The sequence below is a fragment of the Eubalaena glacialis genome, chromosome X, assembly GCF_028564815.1.
Source record: "Eubalaena glacialis isolate mEubGla1 chromosome X, mEubGla1.1.hap2.+ XY, whole genome shotgun sequence".
NCBI lineage: Eukaryota > Metazoa > Chordata > Mammalia > Artiodactyla > Balaenidae > Eubalaena > Eubalaena glacialis.
In genome coordinates, this window is record NC_083736.1 from 41297750 (window position 1) to 41320684 (window position 22935).

General features: G+C 37.1%; 1 protein-coding gene across 8 annotated transcripts in view; it reads left to right on the forward strand.

Moving 5' to 3' along the window:
- The window catches only part of KDM6A (lysine demethylase 6A), a 210683-nt gene that overhangs the window by 96719 nt on the left and 91029 nt on the right, over positions 1-22935 (forward strand). For 7 of the 8 annotated variants that reach the window (XM_061179140.1, XM_061179143.1, XM_061179142.1 and 4 more), the window contains one exon: positions 18719-18777. In XM_061179140.1, the coding sequence (XP_061035123.1) occupies positions 18719-18777 (59 nt within the window). Of the gene's footprint in view, positions 1-18718; positions 18778-22681; positions 22739-22935 lie in introns of those variants that run through there. The other variant, XM_061179146.1, reaches the window with a different exon arrangement.

The following is a 22935-nucleotide window of genomic DNA, read 5'->3' on the forward strand; positions in this document are numbered from 1 at the left end:
TATTCCTTCCTCTATTGAGAGTCTATGGATTTTCTTTTTTAATGTGTTATACAGTTAGGTACATTGCTTGATTTTTTTTTTTTTTTTTTTTTTTTAAAGCTGTTCCTTGGATAAACCCCTGTTAGATCTATTATCATTTTTATATGTTGTTGGCTTCATTGTAGTAATAATTTGTTGAGCATTTTTGCATCTTTGTTCATAAATGATATTACTCTGTAATTTTCTTCTGACGACTTTTGTCTGAATTTTTCCATCAGGATAATTCTGGCCTCATAAAAAGAGTTGGGAATTGTTCTCTCCTCTCTATTTCTGAGTGTATGTGTAGGGTTGGTATTATTTCTTCTTCCAGTGTTGAATAGAATTTATTAGTAAAGTCAGCTGGGCCTAGAGTTTCTTTGTGAATAGTTTTTAACTACAGTTTGAATTCCTCTAATATGTACAGGGCTATTCAGGTTTTCTGTTACTTCTTGGTTCAGTTTTGTTTTGTCTTTCAAGGAGTTTGTCTCTTTCATAAAATTTCACATTTACTATTTTTTCTGTCATAACCCTAATTTCCTTTAAATAACTATAGAATCTGTATATTCTCTTTCATTCCTGATATTGGTAATTTGGTCTTCTCTTTTTTTCTTGGTCAGCCTGGCTGGATGGTTACCAATTTTATTGATGTTTGCAAAAAATCAAATTTTGTTTTGTAGTTTTTTTCTTCAATATTGTTTTCCTGTTTTACATTTCATCCAATCCCTATTTCATTGATTCCTGATTGTCTTTATTATTTGCTTCTGCTTACTTTGTGTTTAGTTTTCTTATTTCCTAAGATGGAAGCTTAGATCATTGATTTTTCTACCTTTTTTCTCTAATACAAATGTTTAAAAGTATGTATTTTTCTTAGTATTGCTATAGCTGTATCTCACAAATTTTATATTTTTAATTTTCATTATCATTCATTTGAAAGCATTTTCTACTTTCACTTGCACTTTCTTACCCATGGTTATTTATATATATATTATATAATTTCAAAATACTTGGATTATTTTAGATATCTCATAGTTAGTGATTTTTGTTTCATTTATATAACATACTCTATGATTTCATTCTTTCAAAATGTATTGAGACTTCTTTATTGGGTCAACACTTGAAAACAAGCACATGGTTTGTATTTGTTGGTTGTATTGTGGTATAAATAACAGTTAAAGATAGTTGAAGGTATTTTTCTTAAACAATTTTTTTTGTCCTTGTCATTTGCTGACAGGTTATTATCTCTTCCTGTGATAGTAGAATTGTCTTTCTTAATTTTGCCCTTTTGTTCTTTAATATATTTTGAAGCTCTCTTATTAGGTACACACACATTTGTGATTGTTATTTTTACCTGATGAACTGACCCTTTTGTCATAAAGAAATACTGTTTTTTACCTTTAGTAATTCCTTTTGTTTTGTTTTGTTTTTTAAATAAATTTATTTATTTATTTATTTTTGGATGTGTCGGGTCTTAGTTTCTGTGCAAGGGCTTTCTCCAGTTGCGGCGAGCGGGGGCCACTCTTCATCGCGGTGCGCGGGCCTCTCACTGTCACGGCCTTTCCCGTTGTGGAGCACAGGCTCCAGACGCGCAGGCTCAGTAGTTGTGGCTCACGGGCCTAGCCGCTCCGCGGCATGTGGGATCTTCCCAGACCGGGGCACGAACCCGTGTCCCCTGCATTGGCAGGCGGATTTCTAACCACTGCGCCACCAGGGAAGCCCCATTCCTTTTGTTTTGACATGTGTTTTATCTGATTTTAACTTAGCTATTCCTTTCTTCGTAGGCTTGTTATTTCTGTGAGATATCCTTTTGTTTTCAACCTTTTGGCATCTTTATATTTATAATACTTTTATAGATAGCTTGTTAAATGGGTCTTGCTTTTTTATCCAATCTGAAAATCTCTGGTTTTTACTTGTGCTGTTTAGCCACCGACAGTTAATGAAATCATTGGTATGATTGGGTTTGTGTCTTTCATTTGATCTTTCCTTTTATGTTTATTCCCTTAATTTCTTGGTCTTATGTTCTCCGTACCACTCCCCCCCTTTATATTTCAATCTGTTTTACAATTTTACTTTACTTTTCCTATTGGCCTTTTCACCTATTCTTCTTTTCATTATTTGTTCAGTGGTGATTCTAGGGATTATAGTATAAACCCTTTAATTTTTCAGTCAAGTCTCAGTTAGTATTATACCAATTCACATAAAATGTAGAAAGTTTGCAGTTATATAGGTCCACATCTTACCCACTCATGTCCTTTATGTAATAGCTGTTACGTGTATTAGATGTACGCAAGGTGATGTTATTTTGCTTTGAACAGGCCTATATATTACAGTGTAATAGTAATTTTATTTACCCATATTGTTACCATTTTTGATGCTCTTCATTACTTTGTATGAATTGTTACCATGTACTGTCATTTTCTTTTTGGCCAAAGAACTTTGTTTAGCATTTCTTATAGTAAAGGTATGGCAGAGGTGAATTTCTTTTATCTGAAAATATTTTTTGAGTTAATTTTAAAGGGCATTTTTTCTTGATAGAGAATTATGGGTTGGCTTGCTTTTTTAAAAAGTTATTATAAAATATTGGCTATATTCCCTGTGGTGTACAATATATCCTTGTAGCTTATTTATTTTATACATAGTGGTTTGTATCTCTTGATCCCCTACCCCTATCTTGCCCCACCCTCCTTCCCTCTCCCCTCTGGTAACCACCAGTTTGTTCTCTATATTTGTGAATCTGTGTTTTGTTATATTCATTTGTTTGTTTTATTTTTTTAGATTCCACGTATAAGTGATAACATACAGTATCTGTTTTTCTCTGTCTTATTTCACTAAGCACAATACCTTCCAGGTCCATCCATGTTGATACATATTTATTCTATTGTATATATGTACCACATCTTCTTTATCCATTTGTCTGCTGATGGACACTGAGGTTGATTCCATATCTTGGGTATTGTACATAATGCTGCCATGAACAGTGGGGTATATGTATCTTTTCAAATTAGTGTTTTTGTTTTCTTCAGATATATACCCAGGAGTGGGATTGCTGGATCATATGGTAGTTTTATTTTTAGTTTTTTGAGGAACCTCCATACTGTTTCCCACAGTGGCTGCACCAGTTTACATTCCCACCAACAGTGTACAAGGGTTTCTTTCTCTCCACATCCTTGCCAACATTTGTTATTTGTGTTCTTTTTGATGATAGCCATTCTGACGGGTATGAGGTGATATCTCATTGTGGTTTTGATTTGCATTTCTCCAATGATTAGCAGTGTCGAGCGTCTTTTCATGTGCCTGTTTGGCCATCTGTATGTCTTCTTTGGAAAAATGTGTATTCAGGTCGTCTGCCCATTTTAAAGTCAGATTTTTTTTTTAATATTTAATTGTATGAGCTGTTTATATATTTTGGATATTAACCCCTTATTGGTCATATCATTTGCAAATATTTTCTCCCATTCGGTGAATTGTCCTTTTTGTTTTGCCGATGGTTTCCTTTGCTGTGCAAAAGCTTTTAAGTTTAATTAGGTCTCATTTATTCATTTTTGTTTTTGTTTCCTTTGCCTTAAGAAACATATCCAAAAAAATATTGCCATGATTTATGTCAAAGAGTGTTCTGCCTGTGTTTTCTTCCAGGAGTTTTATGGTTTTACAGTCTTACATTTAGGTTTTAAATCCATTTGAGTTTATTTTTGTATATGGTGTGAGAAAATGTCCTAATTTCATCCTTTTACACGTAGCTGTCCAGTTTTCCCAGCACCACTTATTGAAGAGACTGTCTTTTCCCTATTGTGTATTCTTGCTTCCTTTGTGTTTGTTTATTTTTGAAGTATAATTGACCTACAACACTGTGTTAGTTCCTGTTCTGCAACATAGTGATTCGATATTTCTGTATGTTTCAAAATGATAACCAGGATAAGTCTAGTTTTTTTTTAAGTGAAATTCTGGTCTCTTCTTGCTTCCATATTTCCTGATGAGAAATCAGTTCTTAATTGAACTCCTCCTGGCTAGGTCCCGTGAAATATACTTAAAACAGATTAACAGGAGGAAAAAAACAGTTTGTTTACACATGCAATGCATATTCATTCAGTAGACCTCAGTGATGAGTAACTCAAAGGGGTGGTTAGAATTTGGGGCTATATACCAACTTAGTAGGTGATGAGAAGAGCGAGAAAGGGCACTTAAAGGAAAACAAATAACTTTTTGGAAAGATAAATAGGCCCTTAAGTGAATAGATGGGAGATATGATGTATTATGATAATGTTTGTTAGAGTTTCTACCGGGAGGGGTTTATGACAGTTTTTTTTTTTTTTTAAACATCTTTATTGAAGTATAATTGCTTTACAATGGGGTGTTAGTTTCTGCTTTATAACAAAGTGAATCAGTTATACATAGACATATGTTCCCATATCTCTTCCCTCTTGCGTCTCCCTCCCTCCCACCCTCCCTATCCCACCCCGCTAGGTGGTCACAAAGCACCGAGCTGATCTCCCTGTGCTATGCGGCTACTTCCCACTAGCTATCTATTTTACATTTGGTAGTGTATATATGTCCATGACACTCTCTCACCCTGTCACATCTTACCCCTCCCCCTCCCCATATTCTCAAGTCCATTCTCTAGTAGGTCTGTGTCTTTATTCCCGTCTTGCCACTAGGTTCTTCATGACCTTTTTTTTTTTTTTTTCCTTAGATTCCATATATATGTGTTAGCATACTGTATTTGTTTTTCTCTTTCTGACTTACTTCACTCTGTATGACAGACTCTAACTCCATCCACCTCATTACAAATACCTCCATTTCATTTCTTTTTATGGCTGAGTAATATTCCATTGTATATATGTGCCACATCTTCTTTATCCATTCATCCGATGATGGACACCTAGGTTGCTTCCATGTCCTGGCTATTGTAAACAGAGCTGCAATGAATGTTTTGGTACATGACTCTTTCTGAATTATGGTTTTCTCAGGGTTATGACAGTTCTTTGGGAGGCTCTGCTTTTAGCATATATAGGGGATTTCAGGAACTCAGATGCCTCCAGCTCAAAATAATTCTTAAGTTAAAGCAGCACATCTGGGGGTATCCTTTCCTGATCCCCTTCAACAACTATAACAAAACCTAAACTCATTCATGAGTCAGGAAATTTTAAAAATTGCTGTTATGGTTTATGGTATAAAGTAGGAAGGTAGGATTAAAAAATTGTATGTACACTGTTAATGCTGCTATGTATTTCATTATATAAATAGAAGACTGTAAGGAGATATGTTAAAATATGAAGAAGTGCTGGTGCTTCCTGATGATTTTTATCATGTGTACTTTACTAAACAATTTCTGTATATATTCATTTATGATTGTGAACTTTTAAATAAAACTGACTTTTTTCTTCTTTTTTCCCCACTTGTATTTAAGAAAAGAAAGAAAAGGTTTGAGTTATGGTAGTATGCTTGTCTAAAAGAACCATTGGTTAAATGTTGTGGAAAGATGGAGAGCAACCTTTTTCAGTATAAAATATAATTTGCCTGTTAATTGTGCATTATGTGTAATTTTGGGGGGTATATTGATTCATTAAAATATTTGTGGGTATAGTTATTCTGATTAACAAAACCCCTTTAAATTAGTTCATTAACTTAAAAAAAATCCTGCTTTTACAATGGCTTTGAGAGAATTGGGTTAAAATTTAATTTGGGACACAAAAAATATTGAAGAGTAAATTTACATATATCTTTGTATGTGTATATAAAATATCATGGGGCTTTATAATATTACTGCTGAAAAAGATCGAGTGTTTCAAGAACTCAAAGCTTGTAGAGATTACTTTGCATGTGTTTTTGATATGCTAATTATAAACAATTCTTGTCCTTAAAGTACATTCACCAAAAAGGTCTATTTTAGTCCTTGATTCAATACATGTTAGAAAATTGTAATGCTGCATTTCTTACCAGCTCTGAAAATTGTGCTGGCCTTCTTTCCTAATTGGGGCTGAGTAGTAAGGTTTTCTTTTTTCCATTTAGCTACCATACGGTTTTATTTTTTTGTTAATGTAGTACTGATGTGGGATTAGGGATTAATGTTGGATAGGGGAGAGATTTTGGGGAGAGAATTGTTATAATGGAAGAACTCACGGTTTTCCCAGTTCAGATTCGTGTTTTGAGTTTAAAAATACATTGAGTATTTAAATATATCAATATTGAAGTGCTTTATAACGTGAAAATATTTAGAACTTTAAGGAAGGCAGAACTGTAATTAATATTTCAACAAGTTTAAAGCTTAAATTAACCTGGAAAAAAACCAAAACCAAAACAAAACTTTTTTGCCCAGAAAGGCAGAGACCAAGAGAGCGAGATCTTTTAAAGAATATATAGGAAAATTTAAAAAGCAGTATATTTGAGAATAAGGATGTCAACTGAAAAAACAAAAACAAAAAGACACAATCTGAAAGTTGAGAATTATGTTTAATTCAGGGACCTTACTGAGGACTATAATCCAGGAAACAGCCTCTCATATAGCTCAGAGGAACTGTTCCAAAGAGGAAAGAGAAGAGCCAGGATATATAAGAGTTTTTGCTGGGGGGAAAAAAAAAATGTAGTCAAACATAATGATTTTAGTGCTTTTCTGTGTATGGGAAGATGCAAGAGTCTGGGCTCATCGAAATTATTTCTTTGATATGCATCTTGACTATCAAGGGCCAGTATCCTGTTTTTTCTCCATCCTGAATTCACTTGAAGGTGCACCTTGGTGAGTGTGTGTGTGTGTGCGGGGGCAGCAGCTGATGGCTTGATGGTTGGCAACATTCCTTGTTTACTGGAATGACAGGTAACATCTTTTTGTCCACAAGGGTTAGATTCTTTAGAAGTTTTACAATTTTACAAGCAGACCACATCCTAGAAATCATTATTTAATTTCTTTTACTTTATGGACTAGACTGCATTCAGGTCTGCACAAATTGGTGGATTAACTAGTGGAACCTGCACTCATCTTCTGACCTATCCATGACTTCTGTTACACTATTTATGTCAGTCACTAACTGGCTTTTACTGTCATTGACAAGGGCTTTGTTGGCAATACAGGGATGAGTAAGATAGTTCTGCTCTCAAGTTGCCCATGTTCTTGGTGAGGGAGGCACAAACAAGCATAAGTTTTTGGAAGTGATATATTGGAGGTGTTCAGGAGTGAGACAGAAGTACGTCTCTTTGTGTAAGGGGTATGGGAAAGTCTGAGTGGGAATTAGAGAGACTCCACGGAACAGTTGAGACTGGAGGGAAGGATTAATGGGAGTTTTCCAGGTAGGAGAGGTGGAAAGGCTTTTAAAGAAGAGAACTGAGTCAGCCAGCACATGAAAGAAAGTACAGTAGGTGTTTAGGGAACTCTCCCAAGTTCTTGGTCTAGAGCAGAGGTCCAAATACTTTTTCGAAAGGGTGAAAAAGTAAATATTTTAGGCCTTGTGGGCCAAGAGGCAAAATTATCTATTATGTAGGTACTTAGCTAATCATTTACAGTGTAACCATCATAAAATATAAGAATAATTTTTTAGCTCCTGGGCCTTGAAGAAAAAATTTTGACTGGCCATAGTTTGTGGACCCCTGTTTTAGACCCTGGGGTAATTGTTGGAGGCCTCAAAGTGGGGAAAAGGAAGGCAAGGGCCAGATGGTGAAGTGGGTTTGCAACAGTTAGCACAGATCTGGAGTCTTAGATTTGTCTTAATATTTGTTCAATATCTAGTCAAATTCTGTAGTGCTGGAAATCAGAGCCATAAAATTAAATAAATAAAACACAATGGCTTCCAGGGATTGATTGGAATTGTATTAACTTTGTACAGTTTAAAAAAGAAAAACTGTCATTGTCTTTCATTACCATCTCTCTCAATAAAGTTTTATGGTATTTCCATATAAAGTTCTTGTGCATATTATAAAATAATGTATTTTATTTTCTTTTATTTTTTTTCAATTAATTAATTAATTTGTTTATTTATGGCTGTGTTGGGTCTTCGTTTCTGTGCGAGAGCTTTCTGCAGTTGCGGCAAGCGGGGGCCACTCTTTATCGCGGTGCGCGGGCCTCTCACTGTCGCGGCCTCTCTTGTTGCGGAGCACAAGCTCCAGACGCGCAGGCTCAGTAATTGTGGCTCACGGGCCCAGTTGCTCCGCGGCATGTGGGATCTTCCCAGACCAGGGCTCGAACCCGTGTCCCCTGCATTGGCAGGCAGATTCTCAACCACTGCGCCACCATGGAAGCCCCAAAATAATGTATTTTAGATCTTCTAGTTTTATTGCTGTTATAAATGTCATTTTAATTTCATTTTTATCTCTTTGGTGGTATATAGAACTACAGTTGGTTTTTATATGCTAAGTTAAATTCACTGAGAACTTCACTAACTTTTACTAACTTGGCTAATTTGACTATGTTACTTTGGATTTTCTATGTAGACTATCCTACCTTTGTAATTAATGGTAACTTTGTTTCTTCATTTTTAATTTTTGTGATCTTTGCTCCTGCTACTGCAATAACTAGGATGACAGCACAGTATAGATTGAAAGAGGTGGTATAGTACATTTGTCTTATTTCCCTTCTTAAAGGGAACGTTTTAAATGTTTTACCATTAAACATGATTACTTTAAGTTCTTCTTTTGTAAATAGCAAACTAAGAACAGAAAGGAACTTCCTTACTCTAATGACAACCAACTTTTAAAATTTTCAATTTAAAAGTCAGCATTTTTCTTTTGTATGCAAATACTTTTTCTGCATCCATTGAGGTAGTTTTATATTTTTTTCTCCTTAAATCAATATTGTATTTCTGAAGTAAGTTCAAATTGACAATAACTTTTTATTGTTGTTAGTTATTTCTGGATTGGGGTTGCTAATATGTAGCATCTTTGCATCCTTGTTCATAATTGAAATTGGTCTATATTTTTTCTTTCTTGAGTTTTCTTTATCTGATGCCTTGGAGTTGGTTCTACATTCCAAGGAGCTGGTCAGAGGAAGAGGAAGCAGAGGGCAACAACCCTTTTCTTTAAGGCAGGAGTCCCCAACACCCGGGCCACGTGGTCCCAGTCCGGTCGTAGCCTGTTAGGAACTGGGCCGCACAGCAGGAGGTGAGCGGTGGGCAAGCGAAGCTTCATCTGTATTTACTGCCACTCCCCATCACTCACATTACTGCCTGAGCTCCGCCTCCTGTCAGATCAGCGGCAGCATTAGATTCTCACAGGAGCCCGAACTCTACAGTTAACTGCGCACGTGAGGGATCTAGATTGTGCGCTCCTTGTGAGAATCTAATGCCTGATGATCTGAGGTGGAGCTGAGGCGGTGATGCTAGTGCTGGGGAGTGGCTGCAAATACAGATTATCATTAGCAGAGAGGTTTGACTGCATAGAGACCATAGTAAATCAGTTGCTTGCAGACTCATATTAAAACCCTATCAGTGAGTGGCAAGTGAAAACAAGCTCAGGGCTCCCACTGATTCTGCATTATGGTGAGTTGTATAATTATTTCATTATATATTACAGTGTAATAATAATAGAAATGAAGTGCACAATAAATGTAATGCACTTGAATCATCCCCAAACCATCTCCCCCCCGGCCCCCAGTCTGTGGAAAAATTGTCTTCCACGAAACCGGTCCCTGGTGCCAAAAAGGTTGGGGACTGTGGCTTTAAGGGAATCATGAGATTATACACATCTCACTGGCGAGAACTTAGTTAATTTGAGAACTCTTAGCTGCAACAGAGGCTGAGAAATGTCTTTATTTTGTCTTATCATGTTAATAGTTAGGATAGAAAACAGTAAGAGAAGATACACGTTGTTGCAAAATAGACTGTACTACTAATAGAAGTTAATTCATGTTATTGGTAAATAAGGGAATTACGTTGTATGATGTGAAAGTCTTACTGTTTCACTTAAATTTTTTTCTGGATAATGGGGAGTATAATTATAAACTTAAGTAGGAAAGGGAGAAGTTCTCTCAGCTTGACTGCAGCACTGGTAGCAGGAGTTCTGTAGTCTAGATTTTAAGAAAATTAAACACGAGTACCTTCATCCAGGGCTCTTCCTCAGAAAGGCATGCTCCCAGTTTTGTACAGCTCTCAGCTATTTTCATTGTCTCAGCACCTTCCAGCTCTGCTCTAATTAAAGGATTGCCAGAATTGCAACTTCATTGTTTTGTTCATTTTTGATATCGACCATGGCAACCTATCATCATGCTGAGCTTCTTGCTTGAGTGGTTCAGGCTGTCTCCAGGTACTAGTTACTACTTTTGAAATCCTCTGGTTATAATGTTGCATAGGTCTTGAGCAGTCTTGTCCACAACTCTCTTTTATTTCTAAATCCTCTTGTTTTTAATGTGTAATTTTTTTTTTACAGCATGTGAGACTTCCCAAGAATTTTATCTGTCATACTGTATCCATTGAGCAATTACCATGTGCTAGATAGTTTTCTTGTTGGTGGTAGATACATTACCTCCTTTACTTCTCACAAAAATCCCAAGTGCCAGGTTATTATTTTAAGTATTTTACATGTATGGTGTTAATTCCTCAAAGCAACCCTATGAAATTGAGACTCAGTTAACTTGTTTTGTGAGTCGATAGTAAGTGACAAGCCAAGTCTGATGGCCTCTGTAGCCTGATTTCATGATCGCTATGCAATACTATGCATAGATTTTGGAAGCAGAACTACTTCTTCTTCTTCTTTTTTTTAAAAATTTTTATTGGAGTATAGTTGATTTACAATGTTGTATTAGTTTCATGGAAGCAGAACTTCTGCTCTAATGCTATAACTTTGGATCTGATCGATGTCATGAGCTTTGGCAACCTCTTTTGCAATATTATTGTAACTAGGAGAAACTCTTATAAGTGTCCAAAAGGTAGTTTGGATTGTATTAAGGGAGTGATTCTGTATAAATTGAATCAGCACAGTGTTAAATTCTTTGATAAAAATGTGTAATAGGTCATTTAAGGCTGTAAGAGATTGATTTATTAGCAGTAAACCTTTCCTCAATAACTTATATATGCTAGTTACTTTGCCATAGGGATCAAAAGATGACTTGACCTCTATCTCTACCTTTTAACAAGCTCGTATTCTAGTAGAGGAGATGAAGGGCATATCTGTAATAGACATGAATATTCATTTGGAAACTTGCTTCAGAAAAACCTAACTCTGCACTTAGGAATGTGTCAGGTAATACTTGTGGAAAGAAGAGATGAGTGATGTGTTAAAGGATAGATAAGAATTTTATTTATTTACTTATTTGGTTGGTTGGTTGCGCCGGGTCTTAGTTGCGGCAGGTGGGTTCCTTAGTTGCGCCATGCATGTAGGATCTAGTTCCCTGACCAGGGATCGAACCTGGGCCCTCTGCATTGGGAGCACGGAGTCTTAACCACTGCACCACAAGGGAAGTCCCAAGGATGGATAGGAATTTGCTAGATTGAGAAATGAGTTGAAGGAAAGATGGCATTGGCTTTTTCAGCAGAGGAAGCAAACATGTTTAAAATCACGGAAATGTGTAAGAGCATATTTTATTCATAGGCCTGCATGTCATTTGTCCTGACTGGAGTGGTGGCTGTGAGATTGGGGAAGTTGAGCAAGAGTCATATAACCAAGACCCTTATAGTCAGGCTAGGTCGTAGGTAATCTTCAGAGGAGTTTAAAATAGAGAAAGTGTCATGGTTGAGTTTTTCACAAGTTCACTGGCAGTGGTGTGGAAGGTATATATTGACAGGGGGGACATGGAAGGGGAGGCGAAGGTTTGGGAGCTGAGTTAGGAAGCTATTGAAACAGGCCAGGTAGACAAAGGCAAGGTCCTAAATTACCTAGAGAAAGGCAGTAGGAATGGAGAAGGGGATAGATTCAAAGGCTTTTTGATTGTAAAATGAGCTTTGTGAATAGAATGAATTTGGCTTATTGGTGGGGAAGAGTTGAGACAAGAAAAGTAGGATTACTTTTTGGATTGGTCAACTGGTGAGATTGCTACCACTATCTAAAATCTTCAGTACCATTAGAGCATCAGACTCTCCTCTGCAGTGTAAGATACATGGGATTTCAGGTATTTGTAGTATATTCAACAGGTGGAGAGTACCCAGAAGGCATTTGGAAATTCATTCCTGGAGTTCTGGACTGCCTTCATACTATTATATTTTTCTAATAGTCTGGCTTGATTTTATTTCTTAATGATATCTCTGCATAAAAAATTGTCTTCAAAGGTGATTACTGGAGTATGGGATGTTTGGAGGTGCTACAGTCAGGTTGCTGTTCTACCCAAATATTGGCAATAGTATAACAATATCTTGATAATCTCATCATTTAGTCAATTTTGTCTAATAAAATTTTTTTAAAAGCTTGAATATTTTACTGATATTCTCTTTTGTTAAAGCTGACCCTTTCTTTGGGAAACAGCTACCCTCTTACTGCTGCATGCTTGTAGGATACTGGGTCTAAACTTTCGTTTAAAAACCCAAACGATGCTAGATAGGAAATTGCCGTGCCCTCAGAGGGGGGGGGGCAGGGCGGGGCGGGGCAGTTTTCTGATCTTAAACTTACTGGCACTCTACTGCTGTCTTTAAAGCTTGTTTTCTTTCAAAATCATGATATGTCCATGATGGCCATTCTAGTCCCTGCCCAGTCTGATTTTCATACAGGGTTGCTGCTTGTCACTGTTGGGAGGAAATGCTTTTTCCTCTTGTAGTTTGGGTGCAGTGGTTGGGAGCCTGCAAATTAACTGACAATAGACAGATTAACAGGAGAAAAGACAAAGTTTGTTTACACATGCATGCTGGAGTTGCCCTGTAATGAGTAAGTCCCTCAATAGCCAGAGATAAAGGTTTATATATAAACCTAACAAAACAGTCTCAGGGTTTTGGGCTTCACTGAGAAAGTAGGGGAAGGTTCTATTGGAGTTTTTGATGCTGATGGGCAGCTGAATTCACACTTCTCAATGCTAAGGGTCAGTATTTTCCCAGTTAGTAAACTCCCTTGGAAGGGGGGTGGTGGGGAGGGGTCATTGGCAGCTGTATTTTCAGGATGCTCTGCCTAAGTTTAGATAATGATTGTTTCTGTGGCTTCTGATTGTTCAGATGTTTTCAGTTTAAAGTAATTTTCATACCATTTTGGTTGGCTATTAATACCTTCATCACTCTGGTGACCATGACATACTAACAGGAAGTGGAAGAAGAAAAAAGGAAACCTTTATGCAAAGAAAGCAAAAGCTTTCCCAGAAACCTCATGGTAGAAATCTCACTGGCTAGAACTGTTACGTCACCAACGTTTTCTCACTGGAAGTAGCTGGGAAAAAGGGGGGTTGATAACAGTGCCTTCTATGGGATTTCATAGACAGATTTAAGAAAATTTGGCAGTAAGAGGGTCTAATATGAGGTTGCCAACCTTTTATTTCATCTGTGTTGTTCTAAGGCTCACACTGTTTTTGTATAATTTAATTTATCATTCTTGTTTTCCAGTCCACTTTTACATAGATATGTTCATGAAAATAGAAGCAGAACCCTCAGTGCCCTTTCCTTCAATTTGGAAATAGTCTGAGAAACCAGGAACAGCTGGAAAGAACAAAGCTTATAGTGTCCTCCAGAGGACTGTACAGTGCTCCCCTCTCACATCTGGGGTTGTACAGCCTGGAGCTCTGATTACAGAATGTAGGGCATCCAGGAGTTTCTTTAAGAACTACGTTGGGGATCAGTGAAAACACCTTCATGGGACTCTCTGGCATTAGTGAACTGCTAACTTAATGAACCACACCCTGCCTTCAATATAAATTGATTGTAATCTTATTAAGTTATAATTTCTTAATTTGGGATTATGATGGGTACTGTGGTACAGTCTAGGTCAGAGGTTGGCAAATTTCTTTTGTAAAGGGCCACATAGTAACTGTTTTAGATTTTGTAAGCTGGATAATCTCTGTGTTGCAACTGTTCAGCTCTTCTGTTGGAACTGGAAGTAGCTATGTAGACAATAAGTAAATGAGTGGGGGTAGCTATGTTTCAGTACAACTTTATAAAAACAGGTGGCTGGCTGGATTTGGCCCATGTGCTGTAGTTTGCTGACACCTAATATAGATGCTCTAACCTCTACGGATTTGGACTGAAGCAGGAGTATGTTTTATAAATAATACATTTCCCAGAAAGTTACTCCCCTAACTTCTCACAGTGGATTGAAGAATGACTACATCACATTTAAACTCATTTCCATATCAGTGCCTTTGCTTGGGTCATCCTTCTGCATAAACCCGTGTTTCTCAGTGGGGATGCTGTTGGCATTTTTGGTGAGATTGTACATTGGGAGGGAACACGTCTTTATCAGGGCACATAGCCGTTCACACCCCCAGGTCATTATTTCCAAAAATGTGTGGATTAGAACCCCTGGCTGAGATGGCTTATTTTTCCTTCTCCTTTCCCAGCAATACCCAAGTTCTACCTCTTTTCCTAGTCCTTATTATACTTCATTAACTCTTAAATGGTTGCAGCTAGGAATATATTATTATGCACTTAATTTCATAATCATTTGTTCTTAGATTGTAAATTCATTGAGGATAGGAATTTTTGTCTTTTTTGCTTACTACTTTCTTCCCAGTGCTGATAACTCTGTTATGACTCATAGTAGGTGCTCAATAAATGTTTAAATTACATTGTTTACTGTTATGGAAAAATGAGACTTACCTCCTTGGTGAGATTTATAAGCTCCTGATTAATAGGGACCATCCCTCATACTAATTCTGTGTCACCCAGGAAACTGAACTTAATACTGAGCTTAAATACTGGGTGGTTCAATTTACTAAACCTGTGGGCATCTGCTATGTGGAAGGCACTGTGTATGCTAGGTAATATACACAGATGATTAGCACTCCTGCTTTCGTTGCATTTTTGTCTGATGGGATGGAATTTAGTCAATACACAAATAGCAAAAATATATTATCAATAGTTAAGAGTGAGCTCTGGAGGCAGACCTAGATTCAGTTCCTATGTCTGCAACTGTCTCTTTGAGCAAGTTGCTTAATATCTCTTCGTTCTTTAAATTTCTGCCACCTCAAAGGGTTGTTAGTACCTTTTAAAAGAAATGATGTTAGCTTTTTGCATAAAATTAAGTTCTTACTATTATACCATAATGTCACATGCTAGAGACATTATGCTAAGGCCAGATTTAGAGGTTGGAAAGATTACCTCTGGTTTGAGGTGGGAGAAGTGGCAAAGCTTCATAGGGAAGATGGCATTTAAATGGATCTAGATGGATTGATAAAATTTATACAGTGGCAGGGATGGGGGTAAGATTTCCTAGAGGGGGAAGGATGAGCTATGAACAAAGGAAGCTGAGAGAATGCAGGATGTGTACTGAAAAGCAGAAATGTCCCTCAGTAAACTCATATTTCCACCACACCTTACACCGCCTTCTCTGGGCAATTACCTAATTTGGTGAAAGATGCTGTCTATTGTTATTCAACCATGCTCTCTTCCCCTCCATCTCCCCCACCTAGGGAGACAGTTGTGTTTCAAACCTAAACTTTCTTGGGTAGAACATTTCATAACTCTGAATTTAACTACTCTTGTGTTCTGAACATCATCCATCCCCCCCTCCCCCAACACACACACACACACACACACACACACACACACAGTAGAGTGCGGGGAAGTACATTTTAATCAGTTTGGCTTGTTCAACCCTTGAGTATTGTCCTCAATACCTAGTAAAAGTTCAGTTTATTTCAGGGATAGGGTGGGGTGGTAAATGAATGATCCTAATTGAAGCCAGTTTCAACTAAATTTTAAAAATTTGAATATGAACTTTTGAAATGGATGTTGTCTGAGATCTTTGTGAATCCCCGTATTTGTGAATACCCTTGTAGCATGTAATTTTCTCATTCAGAAAATTGAGGGTATTGAGGATTTAATGAAATTAAATTTCCATATTTATTACATTTTAAGATCTACTTAAGAAACCTTTTTCAGTGTTTCCAGAAGTGTGGTTAGAATTCAAAGGAAATGCACAATATAACCCTAAAACAAGTTTTAGTATTAAAAATAATAATTGCATACCAAAAAGTCACCCAGCTATTTATTACACTTTGGTCTTTAAACATCACTGATTCTTTTTCTCCAATCATTGAATGATAGCAGTTGTGGGATAAGTACTGTAGTTCCCTCACACCTAGCGCAAAATGACTCTGAGGAATGTTCTTCACTGTCTCCTAGAAATCCCCAGCAGTATTAAGTCCCAGTTGCCCACAGCTGCATAGTCAGCCATACTGCACCCTTTATTCGCTTCCTTCCCTTCCCTGCCTCACTTCTCTACTCCCTTACTGGTGTTTCCTAGGGTAACTTCCCAAATAAACCACGTATACTAAAACCTTTTGTCTCAGGGTGTACTTCTGGGGAAATACAACCTAAAATAATACAGTAAGAAACACTTTAGTAAGAGTTTGAAATTTTTTAAGTTTTAGAACATAAGTTTGGAGAACACATAGTAGGTACTCAACTGTTTGCCCTTTTTGAAAAAAGGGAGTAGCTAGCTAGTTTCCCATATGGGGGCTGGAGGTCAGATTGAGTCTGGATAGGCATCTCTGTTTTGTACTGCAAAAGGAATCACTGATGTTTATAGCCCAAAATGTAAATGGCTAGGTGTCATTTTAGCATGTGGGGGTTTTTTTAATACTAAAATTTGTTCTACGTTTATATTGTGCATTTACTTTGAATTCTAACTACCTTCCTGGCAACACTGAACATAAAATTAAATCCAGTTCAAGAAACAGAAAGAACTAGAGGAAGAATACAGAGATAAAAGCAAGAGAGAATAGGATAGCATAGTCTAGGCATTTTCTTATTCCTGAAAAATAGGTTTTTCTCTTAGATTACCCATAGAATTCTGCTGACAGATTTTTTTTAATTGAAGTATAGTTTATTCATTCATTGATTCATTCATTCATTCATTCATGGCTGAGTTGGGTGTTTGTTGCTGTGTGTGGGCTTCCTCTAGTTGCAGCGAGCCGGGGCTACTCTTCGTTGCGGTGTGCGAGCTTCTCATTGCGGTGGCTTCTCTTGTTGCGGAGCACGGGCTCTAGGCGCACGGGCTTCAGTAGTTGTGGCTCATGGGCTCTAGAGCACAGGCTGAGTAATTGTGGTGCACGGGCTAGTTGCTCCACGGCATGTGGGATCTTCCCGGACCAGGAATCGAACCCGTGTCCCCTGCATTGGCAGGTGGATTCTTAACCACTGCGCCACCAGGGAAGCCCTAATTGAAGTATAGTTGAATTACAATGTTGTGTTAATTTTTGCTGTATGGCAGAGTGACGCAGTTATGCATACACACACACACACACACACACACACACACACGTACATACGTACATACATACACATACTTTTTTATATTCCTTTCCATTATGGTTTATCCCAGGACATTGAATATAGTTCCCTGTGCTATACAGTAGGACCTTGTTGTCCTTCCATTCTGTATGTAATAGTTTGTACCTACTAACCCCAGACTCCCAGTCCACCCCCACCCCCTGCAACCACAAGTCTGTTCTCAATGTCTGTGAGTCTGTTTCTGCTTTATAGATAGGTTCATTTGTGTCATATTTTATTATTTATTTATTTTTAAAAGAGCTCCTGACTTATTTATTTATTTATTTACTTATTTTTGGCTGTGTTGGGTCTTCGTTTCTATGCGAGGGCTTTCTCTAGTTGTGGCAGGCGGGGGCCACTCTTCATCGCGGTGCGCGGGCCTTTCACTGTCGCGACCTCTTGTTGCGGGGCACAGGCTCCAGACGCGCAGGCTCAGTAGTTGTGGCTCACGGGCCTAGTTGCTCCGCGGCATGTGGGATCTTCCCAGACCAGGGCTCGAATCCGTGTCCCCTGCATTGGCAGGCAGATTCTCAACCACTGCGCCACCAGGGAAGCCCTGTGTCATATTTTAGATTCCACATATAAGTGATGTTATATGGTATTTGTCTTTCTCTTTCTGACTGACTTCACTTAGTATGATGATCTCTAGTTGCATCCATGTTGCTGCAAATGACATTATTTTTATGGCTGAGTAGTATTCCATTGTATATATGTACCACATCTTCTTTATCCATTCATCTGTCGATGGACATTTAGGTTGTTTCCATGTCTTGACTATTGTGAATAGTGGTGCTATGAACATAGGGGTGCCTGTATTTTTTTGAATTATAGTTTTGTCTGGGTATATGCCCAGGAGTGGGATTGCTGGATCATATGGTAATTCTATTTTTAGTTTTCTGAGGAGCCTCCATACTGTTTTTCATAGTGACTGCACCAAGTTAACATTCCCACCAACAGTGTAGGAGGGTTCCCTTCTCTTCACACCCTCTCCAGCATGTGTTATTTGTAGACTTTTTAATGATGGCCATTCTGACTGGCGTGAGGTGATACCTAATTGTAGTTTTGATTTGCATTTCTCTAATAATTAGCAGTGTTGAGCATCTTTTCATATGCCTATTGGCCATCTGTATGTGCTGACAGATTTTTTATTTCAGGGCAGGTTTGATTAAAAAGAAACCACAGAATCTGTCCAAGTTGATTGGATTCTGTGCCATCTGTTGACTCATCAGTTATTTTGGTGTTTTAAAAATACATTGTAACTATATTGTAATACAGGATAGATTTTTAATAACATAAAACATCCTGGATACCATATTTTATAGTATTAGTAACATATGTATTAGACATAAATGCTTTTCCTAAAAGTCTCTTTTTCCCTTTCTTTCCAGAATGCTGCCTTTTTATATGGTCTTGGTTTGGTCTACTTCCATTACAATGCATTTCAGTGGTAAGTTGACATAAAACTAATAACTCCAGTTGTTTCCAGTAAATGGCTTATTTTGTTTGTATTTTTCTGTGTGTGTGTGTGTGTAATAAATACAAAATATTTTAATATCACTAAGCCTACATTTTCCAATAATCTCCTGAAATTATTAGTTTGTTCCTTCAGGGATATTGACCCACCTTAGATTATTAGAAATATATGTGTTCCTAAAAGAATCTGGTATAAGATTCTGATTAAAGAAGACTTAGATTAGAAAGCTTTTGGAATTTCTCAGTCACTTATTATGGACTGGTGGTCCCCAGGTTATTTGAACTGGGGAATGACTCTATATTCTCAAGTTGGTAAATGGTCTGTGATGAGCAGTATTTCCTTTTCAGACTTTTAGACATATTGACTGCTCCTTCCCTTCCTCCTTCACCAAAAGACACACACACACACACACACGAGTGTGCTAGTACTTTTCCAATTTCTAGTAACCAGGCACTAGATTATAAACTCTCAATTCTCTCTTCTATAAAATAGGAGTAATGGTACCACCTTCAGAGTCAGACATTAAATATGATAGAAATATATATAAGATTTTATAAACGGTAAAGTATAGGTCCCTGTTACTGTGGCCTTTGCCCCCTTGTTGTCTTTCTGTTTACCAGACAAGACAGTAACATTTCTCTAGTGGAAAGAACGTAGTTGAAAGATTGGTATTCTGGTCTCAGCACTGCCACTTAGTTTGATGTGTTTCCTCGTGTGTGTGTGGGTGTGTGTGTGTTTGTTTTAGGTATTACTTGCCTTTTCTACTCTACAGAGTTTTGATGATCAAATGAGATAATGTACATTTTGCAAACTGTAAAGCCCTATGTAGACATTTTTTTTGAAATATATTCGACTTTGTCAGAGTGCCTTCTATTCTTCATAATTTTAAGCTGAGTGAGTGCTGAGAAAGTCCAAAGGAACATTTTGACCAAAGGTTATAACCCTGTCATATACCTGTTGGGCATCCTGGATATTTATTACAGAGCTTTTAAATATGCATTGGCAATGATTTGATATGGTTTCTCTAAAGATGAAACTTAAGACATGAATGACTTTTCCCAGATGCCTTTTCTTTCCTGTTTGCTTTTGGTCCTGTTGGGTTTTGATCATCTATGGAAGCACTGCATTGTTAGAGAACACCTGTGTGGATAGAGTATTGTAATCATTCAAATCACTCATTTTCTTTGTAAAGCTATAATTGATCTTTATAAAGAAGCTTTGTAATATTTTTCTTTTAAATTATCCATTGTTGTAGAGCAAGCCTAAATTTAAGCCTCCTAACTTTATATCCAGTGTATCATATGTAAAATCAAGAGTAGATTAGGACTGTTTTAAAATCTCTTTACTTTCTTGAAGATGCTATTCATAGAATTCACAATTCTAAACTTTTAGAACCAGAATGGTCTTAAGAGATAACTTAGTTTTTTTTCCTTAATTTTATAGACGAAGAAAACAAGGGATGTGTATGTGTGTGTAACTCAGTATTATATAACTGTTTAATTGGTGGCAGAAGCAAACTTATGCTCAGATTTCCCAGTCTAATTATTTTGTCTGTTGTAGTCTGTCCCCAAGTTTGAAGATTGATTGGTGGTTATTTTTTAATCAGTATTTGTAATTGTTCTCCTGGGCACATTGGTAAAATCTTTATGGCCAGCCAGAAATAATTTAGATGAAACTCAAGGCGAGGAACTCTGCAGTTTAGAAATGAACATGTATACCTCACACCAGTTAATTTTCACCTATCTGTGATAACTTGTGAACTCTCTGTAGATTGAAGATATAAGCATAAAATCAGTAGTGAGGTGAAGCCATCATCAGTTGAAAATTGGATTGCATTAAAAAGTATGTGACTATGTCAAGTTAGGGGGCTTGTAGTGTGGAAAATTATATCTTTTGATTCCTTATCTACATATGATTTCTGTGTCCTTCAGTTGACTTAAGAAATGAAACTGAAATGATATAAGAATGATGCAATGTCTGAATTAGTAAGTGCCTTCTGTTCTGTTGATCCTGTCCTGGTTACCACCATTTTCTCATGTCTTGAGTTTCAGCTCTAGCTGCTCCCTAAAGTGACATATCTCACACCCTCTCTTAATTCATCATGGATGTGTGTTTCCCGTCTTGCTGGTCAAATGTTCTTTCACAAACTCTGTGCCCCAATTTTTGCTTTCACTTATCTTGCTATTTCTTGAACAGCCACAAAATTAGAAAGCATGGAGTAGGTGCTTGGTGAGAGTTTTAGAGTATAGCCTTAACGGATAGGAACTTCCTTAGGTTAAAACTATACTTGTGTTTTATTTGGTTTTATTTATAGGTGGCTATTAATTTCTGGGAACAGACCCACCTCCACCCCCAACACACACTAAGTTCTTTGGGATTTGTTGAAAAAATATTTCCAGAGAAGAGTGTGGTATGCCTTTTTTGTATTGTTAGCTCAGAATGTTCTATGTCTTGTACATTTATAATTTTAGTAGAATTTAATATTTGTAAGTGGTGTCTGTTGTTATTTAATTAGATTAAGTATTTGAGAATAATGTGTGCAACCACCATGTGTGTTGGGGTTGGTGATGGCGACTTAATAAATTATTAAGAGCAATTTTATTAACTGTGGTTTTATCTGTTAACCTGTTTGTCTTGTTTCTTGCCATATTACGCTCCCCCCCCCCACCTTTTTGGGGGGGTGAGTTGATTTTATTGTTAGCCTCTGGATGAGTTCAGTTATTTGGTCAGTTTTTCCAGTTTCAATTTCAGCCTCTTAGAGGAGCCCATGTCAGAAAGTAGTAGAGCAACTGTTACATCCTCACTGGATTTATCATAATTATTTAATTTTACTATTATCATACACAGTAATCTGTGACCAAACTTAAAATAAATATAAGGAGAAAGGAAGACATAGAAGCACATAGTAAAATGCATGCAGCAGAGAGCTAGAACCAGTATCTATAAAGCTGTTCCTTTCCATGTGCATGAGTGCATGCCCATGCCTTCACTTGTTCTTCTTCATGAGGGTGGCACATTGCTAAGGGTACCTTGAACTGAGCTTTTCCTTGCCTTTGTAGTAAGAAACCTATATCCTTGGGTGAAAGGAATTGAACTATATACAGTAATAAAGTATTATAACTTGTAGCCATATTTCTAAATATACCTCCCTGAAAATCCTTATCATTCCTCTCTCTCTAGCCTGTAACCTTTTGTATTCCCATTGATCAATATCAGAATGGTCTTATAGTGGCAAACCTAAGAGCTACATAATTCTGTGCCAGAGGCATAGGATTTTGGAAATTAGCTTCCCAAATCTAATTGATAAGCCCTGGTAAGGAAATGTAGTGATTATTATTATGTTGACATCAGCAAGGAGTAGGGTAATGAGATGGAGGTGAGTTTAAAAAGACAGAAATGTTAACACATTACAAGTGAACTTTCTCCAGGACTCATTTCCCTAGCGTGTACCGATTACAAGTGTTCTTAGGGGTGTAGGAATCTCTGCTCTCCTTGTAAAATCACTGCTTTGGGTGTAAACATAAACTTAATGTAGTTTGAGATAACCGCCATTGATCCTGAGGCTTGTTTAGCATGGAGTCTGGCAAAAACTTAATATTTAATATATGTTTTTGAGCTATCATTTTGCAAACTAATGCTCTTAGATCAAAAGTTTATTTCTATTAAAATAAAACAGTTCATGTTAACATATGTTGAGTTTATTCTGTTCGCTGCTGTTTTGAAGAAAATAGCAGATAACTAAGGCAGTTTTGGTAAAGATATGCTTACCAGTGACACATAGATTGCCAGAGAGAATTTGGAAGGGTTTGGATTGATTAAGCTTCAGGGAAATTGTGAATAAAAACATAAATTTTACAATAGGGGAGGGACGAAAACATCCCACTGTCTGCAGTGATGAAATGAAGATGGCTGGAGAGGGCAAAAGAACCAGGAGGTAATATATTAGCAAACGTCAATGTGAATAGCCTAGCGTATGATACTTCTAACTTAGCCTCACATTTAAGGTCCTCTCTGTTTCAACCTCAGATGATCTTTCTAGACTTATTGTTCCCCTAGATATATTCTTTGTGTCAGTCACTACTGTATTAACATTTCCCTGAAAATGTCTTGAGCATTTTTTTTACCTATGCA